General features: G+C 38.7%; 1 protein-coding gene across 1 annotated transcript in view; it reads right to left on the minus strand.

The window, feature by feature from the left end:
* The window catches only part of LOC134451392 (inactive N-acetylated-alpha-linked acidic dipeptidase-like protein 2), a 303,318-nt gene that overhangs the window by 19,565 nt on the left and 272,230 nt on the right, over positions 1 to 11,523 (minus strand). Inside the window, exon 12 of the mRNA XM_063201830.1 lies at positions 4,682 to 4,775. Within this exon, the coding sequence (XP_063057900.1) occupies positions 4,682 to 4,775 (94 nt within the window). The remainder of the gene's footprint in view (positions 1 to 4,681; positions 4,776 to 11,523) is intronic.

The raw sequence follows: 11,523 nt of genomic DNA on the forward strand, positions 1-11,523 counted from the left end.
AAAAAAGGCTTTATAATCTATTGCGTCGTATGTGTTAAAGTGCATATTGATATTGGAATTCATTGATTAAGGCGCCTAATAATCTGGTACAGTATAAATACATATACTATGTATATACATGTATAAATATAGTACGCCTTTGTCAGCGTAAAACCAGATTATTCAACTAAGTAGTGAAAATCCGCACCATGAAATTAAAAAAAAATCTTTTGATGGTTTATTGGGAAAGCATGGGAAGATGTTTTGGCCTAAGCCAAAGTAATGATTACATTCTATGTTGATTGCTGTAATGTCTATAAGAGGTTTAGTGTACACGGTGGGCATATAGGAAGTTCTGATTATTTCAAATCTTGTTTGTAACATGTAATGTACTGTGATTCATCCAGGTCAGGAGTTTTATCCTACAGTAATTACTACAGTACAGTGCAGTAATTAGCCATCTTCTCGAAGACTGAAATGGTTTATGTTACATATGGACAACGTACATGTTATTAAAGGGGTATGCCACTATTTTGGGGCTTAATACAGTTAAAATCGTTGGCCAGGGTTTATAAAGGTGGTAAAGTGTCTTATTTTTCAAGTAAGCTGTTGTCTTGCTTTAAAGGGACACTGTGTGAGATTTTTTAGTTGTTTATTTCCAGAATCCATGCTGCCCATTCACTAATGTTACCTTTTTCATGAATACTTACCACCATCATCAAATTCTAAGTATTCGTTATGACTGGGAAAATTGCACTTTTCATACATGAAAAGGGGGATCTTCTCTATGGTCCGCCATTTTGAATTTCCAAAAATAGCCATTTTTAGCTGCAAAAATGACTCTACTTGGACCATACTAGGAAATATTTGTTTATTACTTAGTAAACTTTAATGTAAATATCAAATTTGGCAATATGCAGCCCAGTTTCAATGAGCAGCATAGTTGCAGTACCTTTTTTGACCATTTCCTGCACAGTGTCCCTTTAAGACAAGTTAAAAGAGAGAGTATGTAGCTAAGCTAGTGAAAGTCAACGGATCACTGTAGCATGTAGCATGCTACACGGACGCATTGACTTTCACTAGCTTAGCGACATGCTCCCTCTTTTAACTTGTCTTAAAGCAAGATAACGGCTTACATGAAAATTAAGACACTTTACCACCTTTATAAACCCTGGCCAACGATTTTAACTGTATTAAGCCCCAAATGGCATACCCCTTTAAATATAAAAAAATATAAACACTGCAAATATTGGTAACACTTCCAAATAAGGGGCCATAATTAACAGTAAAGTAGCTACAACCTAATACTTAAGTAAGGGTTAATAATCATTATTTAATGCCACATTAGACACATATTAATTGTTATTAATGCATATGTTGAGTATTAGTAAGCAGTTACTGAACTATTAGATAACTATTACCTTGTGTTACAAGTTAATAGTATATTATTATTTAACTAATAGATATGTAAGGGCACAGTTAATAGTTAAGTAGCTATCAGGTCATACTTAACTAAGGACCAAAATTAACACTTACTTAATACAAAAGCAAGGCATAACTAATGGTTAATTAATACATAAATATTGGGTTTTGGGACCCTTATATTAGAGTTGGATGAGGATAACTAATGGTTAATTAATAGATAGATATTGATATTTGGGACCCTTATATTAGAGTTGGCTGCGGATAACTAATGGTTAATTAATCGATAGATATTGGTGTTTGGGACCCTTATAATAGAGTTAGCTGAGCATACCTAATAGTCAAGTAAATAATCTACTGTGACATCTAGTTTTCACTCGTTCAAATCACTGTAATAGTGGCAACAGGAGCCATTATATAGCAAGGATTGGACGTACACTTCTCAATGATGGTGGGGTGATGTGATGTAATTTTTTCATGTACCACTTATTAGTTTTAACGGTAAAAACCCTACAATAAATGCAGAACATTATGAAGAGTAATAGTTTTGAAGCGAAACTAGACCATTTCTTTGTGATAATTAGGTTAATGTTTGAGAATATTAGCTCCAAGAAGAGCAGTGCATGATGGGTACGCAATCTATAGACAACAATAATTCGGTATTATTTAATCATTAGATATGCCTTACTTTTGTATTAAGTAAGTGTTAATTAAGGTCCTTAGTTAAGTATGACCTAATAGCTACTTAACTATTAACTGTACCCTTACCTATCTATTAGTTAAATAATTATATGCTATTAACTTGAGACACATGGTAAGGGGCCATATATATAATTATAATTAACATAATTAACAGCAAATTAGCTATAACCTAATACTTTAGTAACAGTTAATAATCACTACTTAATGCCACATTAGACACATATAAATTGTTATTAATTCACATGTTAAACATTAGTAAGCAGTTACTTAACTATTAGATAACTATTACCATGTGTCTCAAGTTCATAGCATATAATTATTTAACTAATAGATAAGTAAGGTACAGTTAATAGTTAAGTAGCTATTAGGTCATACTTAACTAAGGACCTTAATTAACACTTACTTAATACAAAAGTAAGGCATATCTAATGATTAAATAATACCAAATTATTGTTGTCTATAGATTGCGTACCCATCATGCACTGCTCTTCTTGGAGCTAATATTCTCAAACATTAACCTAATTATCACAAAGGAATGGTTTAGTTTCGCTTCAAAACTATTACTCTTCATAATGTTCTGCATTTATTGTAGGGTTTTTACCATTAACTTTAATAAGTGGTACATGAAAAAATTACATCTCATCATCCCACCATCATTGAGAAGTGTACGTCCAATCCTTGCTATATAATGGCTCCTGTTGCCACTATTACAGTGATTTGAACGAGTGAAAACTAGATGTCACAGTAAATTAATTACTTAACTATTAGGTATGCTCAGCCAACTCTATTAAAAGGGTTCCAAACACCAATATCTATGGATTAATTAACCATTAGTTATCCGCAGCCAACTCTAATATAAGGGTCCCAAACACCAATATCTATCTATTAATTAACCATTAGTTAGCCTCAGCCAACTCTAATATAAGGGTCCCAAAACCCAATATTTATGTATTATATAACCATTAGTTATGTCTTGCTTTTGTATTAAGTAAGTGTTAATTTTGGTCCTTAGTTAAGTATTACCTGATAGCTACTTAACTATTAACTGTGCCCTTACTTTATTAGTTAAATAATAATATGCTATTAACTTGTAACACAAGGTAATAGTTATCTAATAGTTAAGTAACTGCTTACTAATGCATTAATAACAATTAATATGTGTCTAATGTGGCATTAAATAATGATTATTAACCATTACTTAAGTGTTAGGTTGTAGCTACTTTACTGTTAATTATGGCCCCTTATTTGGAAGTGTTACCCAAATATTCGATTTTTGCTTAAATGATGGCCACAGATATGAAACAAAGCCATACAACGTGATAAAGCTAAGCAAAACTGCATGCATAATTAGACGTGAAATTGTGAGTTGAGGAGGAAAACATGGTGGGAAGAGAATAGTGAGGATGGCATACAAACCAGTGGCGGAACAATTGCACATAGGGCCCCAGGGCAAAATACTTATCGGGCCCCCTATATGGCCTGACAAGATCACAATTGGGCCCCCACCACCAATGTAAGAGTGCCCTGGGCCCAGGGGCAAATGCCCTGCTCGCCCTCCCTACAGCTCCGGCCCTGATACAAACTACTTCCCATGTCTGTGAGGATATGCCCTGAAATTGAGCTGAAATTCTCATGGGATGACCGTGTCTTTTGCCACATTAAAAATTCATGTTAATTGTGGAGATTTCAGTTCATTCAAGCACATTATGATCTAAGCACAGTCAAGCAGGAGCACGTCTAGTCTTGTGTTAAGCTCGAGGCTATACTCTATATCAACTCCTACCACCAGCAGTGCAGACAACCTTGACACACATCCAGGTTGCCCCGCATTCGCTTGGGTATATGTAGCTTTTTGGTGCAGATAGGGGAAAAACTTCACCACAACGGCACTGTTTTGGCGTCATGGCCGTAACTACCATTGAGGACATAGAGGTCATGTCCTCTGTATTTTTTTTTCAGTAATGTAAAATTTATCTATGATGAAAATCGATATATGATCAACAATGATAAATTCAGTCTGTATACACCACCCCCATTTATCCTCAAGGCAGTGATTAATGAAAAGAAATTTAAGAGTTTGACTGAAGTGTTTGATGCACAGCATGCAGTACAGCACGCAGTATTTGACCTTGGTATTTGAAAATGTCTGGTTACGACCCTGTTTGGCGTTACTGAGAATCTTGATAAATACTGTATATTTGGACTTGGTAGGATCAGCACAAAAAGATTGAAGGTTTGATAATAATATGTGATTTATATCGCTTGTTTTGTTTGTTTTGTTTCCATGCATTTTATATGCTGGGGACAGAAAAGCCACACTTTTTGTAGAATGGCCCTAAAACCTAGGCAAAAACTTTGGGATTTACAGACACCCATGCTGCAAAAAAAAACATATGCAAAGAAAAAAACTTTCTTGAGTTGAAAGAGTATTCTTTATGTGTGCTTGTTGTTGTTCTCAAGCCTTTGAGAAACTAGTGCATTGCAGGCCTCATTCAAAGCGGGGACCTAAAGACACGCAGCCAGACACAACTGCCGTCTATAAATAGAAGTACCAGACAGTAACGTAGTGTGGTCTTACCTTTGAGTTTGTTCTGCACATCTAGGGCAATGTCCAGCGGGGAGAAGGGGAGGACAGGGTCGCCGCTCAGCCTCAGCACAGCCTCTGCTGTCATCTAAATCAATAAAAGAGAACAGCTATGAATTGTGGTCCACAATTCTGACCAGGCCTGTGATATTTATTGGAGTAGGGGGATGAAAAATGCAGTGTCAGACTCATCCGTGAGATCGAAGGGAAGACAAATTCGGACAGAGAGAGAAGGACTCTGGTCACCTTGACTGACCATAACCATTGGTGTAAGTGTTCGGCGTGTTGTACGACTGCACAAGCCTAAATGGGGTTACAACCAAATACAGCACGGCTGGAGACAGATGGGCCACTTTCCCTCCAAGAAGCTGGATCAAGTAGCTGCTGGGTTTAGCTCCATCTTGTTGTCCTTTCCGTGTGTGTGTGTGTGTGTGTGTGTGTGTGTGTGTGTGTGTGTGCGTGCGTGCGTGCGTGCGTGCGTGCGTGCGTGCGTGCGTGCGTGCGTGCGTGCGTGCGTGCGTGCGTGTGTGTGTGTGACCACTCCACTCATTGATTTCTCCCCTATCTCAGGCACCGATCAGGGTCTTGTTGTGCCCAACAACTCAATTCAGTGGCGAGCAGCGAGAACATCTTTATTTGTCCGTCCTCCGAAAACACACATTACATGGAGGGTCCTTCTCCATTGTCAATGGGTTTAACACACTCTTCCTGGCCTTCCCATCTGAGTACTCTATGAGTGGCAGTTCTTTCCTCTCTTTCGTGTCCTGCTGCGCAACAACAGAGAGAGAGAGAGAGAGAGAGAGAGAGAGAGAGAGAGAGAGAGAGAGAGAGAGAGAGAGAGAGAGAATCTGGGTTTCACGTGTTTAACTATTTACAGTTTTTCTCGATTGCCTCCACACAATGTCTGGTACTTCACACACAATTCTGGAAACATCTCACCCATTTCCCAACTCCCCTAACCAATGTCACTGAACAATAAGCACAATTCCTTAATTCCTTCTTTACACTCACATTTCAGTTTTAAAACACATTCTTTTCAAAACACTACACACAATTTCCTAGATTAGACACAATTTTCATGAAAAATAATCCTGGTTTTCGGATGGAACACACTGTCAATCAAAATACTAAAATAAACTGCCATACTATGTTCACTTCCTCATCACATGGGCAAACTCTCTTCATACCTGTTTACAATCTGAAACCATCACCCCATAAGGACACACATTGCATGTGACGTTGACATGAGTGGATGCAGTGAGGACACACATTTGTTTAGTTTTTGATCTCCAAAATATGTAATACAAGAGATCCCTTTCATGTGGTTACCCAATATTTTACAGTAAATTAGTGAACAATATGTAAAATATATTTTTTGCCACACATCTGTGTACTCTAAAAACAATATTTCAGTAATTTTCTACAGAAAAATACCCTCTTTAGTAAGTGGAATACTGAAAAAAATATGTTTCTACTGTGTGTCAAGCTGAGTATAGAGTTTTACCTTGTGTATATTAGTGTTCAAATGGCTCTAAAAATGTTGATAGTAGTGACTGTACTGTATGTGTGTGTCATCTGACGACAAAATTAGCTTTTTAGAAGAGAGTATATCATTTTGAGACAAGATGTGCATTTTTCAGGGATAGTGATGAGTTTTGCCCGTTGTGTGTAAGTTTTGGGGATTTGTGTATATAGTTTTGAGAATTCGAGAACTGATTTCGAAAATTGTGTGTAAGCAATCGAGAAAAACTGTAATTGGGTGGGAGACGCCTTGGTTTTTCGTAGCATTGGTTAAAAACCTACAAAACCTCTTTCCTTCAAAAAACAAATGTCAATAAAGAAGATGTGGCACTTTATGTTTCATATTAGTCTTAGATGAGAAGAAACATTTTTGTTAAGATTTATGTAAAGGTTTATATGTCAAATATCCTGCGGTGTGACTGTAACATTGATGAAACCTGGAATATACTATATAAATTAGCCAACAACATTTTGAATGATGTATGAAGCATTTGGCGTGATTGTATAAATATTAACTTTATATTAAGATATGTGAATGTGAAAAAAACTCAAGACAGTAATATTAACTACAAGTTCAATTTCGTAACACAAATTGCGTCCTGTGGGGTGACATGTATGTCAATGTTTGTGAACGGGCAGCTACAAGGCCAACTACAAGGGTCTTAAAGACTGACTCCTAACTAGTCAGTACCTCAGTTATTGGAGAGTGCTGTGGAAGCTTAAGGTGACTATTAACCTCTTAACACATTGAGTACCGACGACGTAATAATGCGTCTTTCACGCCCATGCGTTGTATACCAAAACGCAAAAATACGTTTTTGCATTTAAATATCATATTTTGAATCTACACCCTTCAATGGACAATATATGTGATTTTGGTAGCTCTGTGATGGACATAAATGACAACATTTGCAGTCCAAAGTTGTTTGATTGTTATGATGTTTGAGTGTTATGATTTGGATATTTTAATTTAACTTACCAAGATGTCTGGATGCCAACCCATGTCGCCTATCGCGCTGCCTGCATTGATTTCCCTAGTACGGTCACTGTAGCATGTGTTGTCTCTGACTTCACGCAATAGGTAAACACCATTGTATAGTGCCTGGAGTATCTTGAACTTTCTGGACTTGCTAGACCTTTACCAGATCCTTGGATCCAAATGGCACCCGATATGTGATTGCAGTAATGCGCTCCGATTTGGACGTTTGATCGCCAAAAAGATAAGTTTCTGTGTCTTCCTGTATGTGAGAAGCCAGAAGCTAGCATGGCTACATATCATGATTCCCTGATTGTCGCTCCCAACGCAGGACGCTCCCCTGTCGGCTCGCTCCCACTAGCCAGACTATCGATCCGGGTGGGACTACACGTCCGGGAGTGATAGAAACACCTGGGACTACACGTCCGGGGGCGATCTCAGTTGGGAGTGTCCATCTGCCACCGCATATGATTCGGATCGGATGGGCTAGGCTACATCTAAGCATCATATCATTTGGATTTGTTGTCAATGTTGGGCTATTATTTCGGGAGTCATCGGGAGCTATTTTAGCAAATGTCTCACCCTCTGCATGTGTGCAAAGAGTTTGTGTTCAGTCCACGTGAAAAACGGGGATTTCAAAGGGCATCGATTGCTGGTGTCGTAGTGTGACAGAGCAGGAGGTGTGCTGCCGTATTCGTGAATCGTGCTATGTTGTTGTTTCCCTAGTAGCCCACGATCGGCAGCGTGTATTGTGTCTGACTTCACGCAATAGGTAAACACAGAGACCGTATATCGTGCCAGGAGTATCTTGAACTTTCTGGGCTTGCTACCTAGACCTTTACCAGCTCCTTGGATCAAAATGGCACCCGAATTGTAATTGGAGTAATGCGCTCCGATTTAGAAGTTTGATCGCCAACCAGATAAGTTTATTTGATTATTCACCCCTATGTTGAACTGTCTTCCTGTATGTGAAAAGCCAGAAGCTAGCATAGATGGTACATATGGATCGGATGGGCTACATCTAAGCATCATATCATTGGGATTTGTTGTCAATGTTGGGCTATTATTTCGGGAGTCATCGGGAACTATTTTAGCAAATGTCCGACCTTCTGCATGTGTGCAAAGAGCTTGTGTTCAGTCTGTGTGGAAAAACGTGGATTTCGAAGGGCATTGATTGCCGGTGTCGTAGTGGTTTAGAGCAGGAGGCGTGTCTTGACGTGCAGGAAGATGTGTGTCAGAGCTAACCTTGCACCAAATTGTGATTAAAACCAACTCATCCCCTTTCAAACTCGTCACATTCTGAAGAAGCGCACCCTTCACAAAAACCTCAATATCTCCGATTGTAGCTGAATTCCATGGATACCCACTTCGGTTTAGCGTGGGTTTACTCGGCAATAAAAGCTCGTAGAGACACACAGTTTTCACCTACTAAGAGGGCAGCGTCTCCACTTTCGAACGAGTCATAACATATTTCAGTGGCCCTATCACATAATAAGCTGTGAGTCTACAAAAAACGTCAAAAAAGGGCTTAGAACGCTGGTATTCTACGGCATAATTCCGTGAGCACCGCCGGTATTCAATGTGTTAATATGTCTTCATATTGCAATGTTTCTGTCATGCAATGCTTAGCTTCATTTTATGGTGTCCTGTGGTGTGACTGCTCTTATAGAAGGAAAAAAAGTTTTTTTTATAAATGAAAACACATATTAAGATTAAACACAATATCATTATCAAGTTAGCATGAGCTCATATGCCAGTCATGTATACAAAAGGATTAAAATGGCCATAATGGAGTGAATTTCCTGTGGTGCGACTTCCATTTCCTGCGGTGTGAGATGCCTATGCAATGTGTTGATGCAGGACACATTTTCCCAAAAATGGCAAAAATTGGGCGAAATTCCACGGACCACTAAGTGCTTTTTTTTCTCTTTTTTCCCCAATTTTTTCCATTGATTTTTTCAGGAATTGGAAAACCTTTTTTTTGTTACACCACCCAATTAAAGACATCTGATTCTGTGAAGAGGTTGAAATTCAGAATGCAAGGTGTATTGGCTTGAGAGGGAGAGGGCAGAGAGAGAGAGAGAGAGAGAGAGAGAGAGAGAGAGAGAGAAGAGAGAGAGAGAAAAGAGAAGAGAAGAGAAGAGAAGAGAAGAGAAGAGAAGAGAAGAGAAGAGAAGAGAAGAGAAGAGAAGAGAAGAGAAGAGAAGAGAAGGGGAGAGACAGATAGAGAGACAGATGTAGATAGTGACAAAAAGTGTATAAGTGAAACAGAAAGATCAGACTTCTCCCAAACTACAGAGACTGTAGAATTTGAACAGAAAAGAAAACACATCTTATGAGTGATCTGAAGACTGTGGTAATAAGAAAAGACTGACAATTATTCCAGCTGAGCAGAGAATCTGATACTGCTTTAGAGCTAAAAGAGGGTGATCCTTATCACGAGACTGTGAAGCTAAAATTCATTTGGAAGACCAAAATGTATTCCTTAAAGAGGCTATTTGATAAGCTGAAACCAAACTAATCCCACTCAGTATACATTGCAAGAGTGGGTAATAGGCCAACAGATAATCCGCATAGTGGGAGATGAACCAGAGAAACTAGGAAATTGGGAAAGATAGCTGTAGAAAACAACAGTCTAGCTTTAAAACAATAAAGTTTCATAGCTCTTCTTTGGAGATTTTGGAACTAGCTCAGGATCACTGATACATAGCAATGCCATCTTAAATTCCCCATAGATTGCTTTAGACATGATGTCCAGTAGGGCCCCAGCTCCACTCCATGCTCCACAACGGCAGTGTCATCTTTTAAACAGTCGGCATGGATTGCACATCTAGCAGACAACACTTGTGACTATGGTATATCTGTACGGTCATTCAGCATGGACGTCCAGATAAAGGCCCAGTGGTAGAGAACAGCCACAGATGTGAATGCAGCTGTGCAGGTAAACAGGTTGATATCCTGAATAGAACTAAATGACAGAGCTAAAGGTGCAACAACATTTCTTTATTGATGGGTTAGATTCGGGGAAAACTGTCACTGTCTTCGTCACACGCGGGGAGCAGAGAAAAGCAATGTCTTGCACTCTCCTGTCCTTCACAATCTGGTGCAATTTGCACTTTTATTTAGAGAAGTGACAGGGGAGGTTTCAACATGAGCACTGTATGTCTTCATCAGAGTGAACAAGTCCGACAGGCGGACAACAGATGCGTCCGTCTATGCCCGTTCTGAACCTTTTTTGCCCAAACGCCCCCTTGGCCTCCTCATAACCTGTCAAGGCAATTTATCAATAAGCCTACCATGTACTGTATAAGCCTGGATTTGAAAAAGTACCATAGGATTTCAACAGTGTTGGGCAATTTACTGAAAAACTGTAATGCATTGCTGATTACATGTTACTGTCTTTTCAAAATAATCCCTTACACTACATTTAGCAATGTGGGGACCTAAGGCGAATTTAGCTTAGGGGGGCCATCGGTCCATCCCATATCACATTTTTTTTTAACATAAAATCTCTATTTTTGTTAGGCTATTTTTTTTTTTTAAATCCTTTTTTTTTTTTTTTTTTTTTTTTTTTTTAATTACAAACATAAAAAACAGGCAAACATTACAACCCTTTCTGGACAGATTTCAATGAATAGGCTATTTGCAATTTTGCATAGGCCTACATTAAATAAACTAAAATGTGAAATTCTCTTTTCACTTTAATATGAGAGCAGTGATGTCCCCCCCTCACTGAAGTGTTATTTCATGTGTGAGCATGATGCTGTCACCTATTTGAAGTGACGTTGATGTTGGATTTCATGGAATACTTTTAAATGCCGCTTTGGGAAGAAAACAGAGTAGGCGACAGGTGAACTGTATTTCTGTCAAAACAGTGGTTTGCAGGCGTTTGCGTTTTCACGTGGATATTGTCTTCGTGGACCGTAACAGACAAACCGTAAGTTCCATAAACTAATCAATGAGACATTGGCTACGTGTACATGATGTTTTTAAGTCCGATTTAATAAATGCGATTTAAATAGATCGGATTAAGAGTTATTTTGCGATGTGTATACATGGCACTTTCACCTAAATGCGATTAAACGTCTGGGGAAAATAAAGCATTGCAATTGGACTGAGGACGCACGTGCTGAGCGAGCCAAATAAGGCACGGGGGCGTGGTTCAATGCCACCGAGATGCAGGTCATCTCCCCACGAAAATCGTTGCTTCAGGCGGACTGAAATCACAACATTTCCCCCTTTCTCCCTGGATCATTTACAATGCTACATGCTACCCTGTTAGCATAGAAAAACGAGTGGTCAAATGGTAATGTGGAGTAACTTTGTTGTGCTTCATTAC

The sequence above is a fragment of the Engraulis encrasicolus genome, chromosome 6 (assembly GCF_034702125.1).
Source record: "Engraulis encrasicolus isolate BLACKSEA-1 chromosome 6, IST_EnEncr_1.0, whole genome shotgun sequence".
In the NCBI taxonomy this organism is placed as follows: Eukaryota; Metazoa; Chordata; class Actinopteri; order Clupeiformes; family Engraulidae; genus Engraulis; species Engraulis encrasicolus.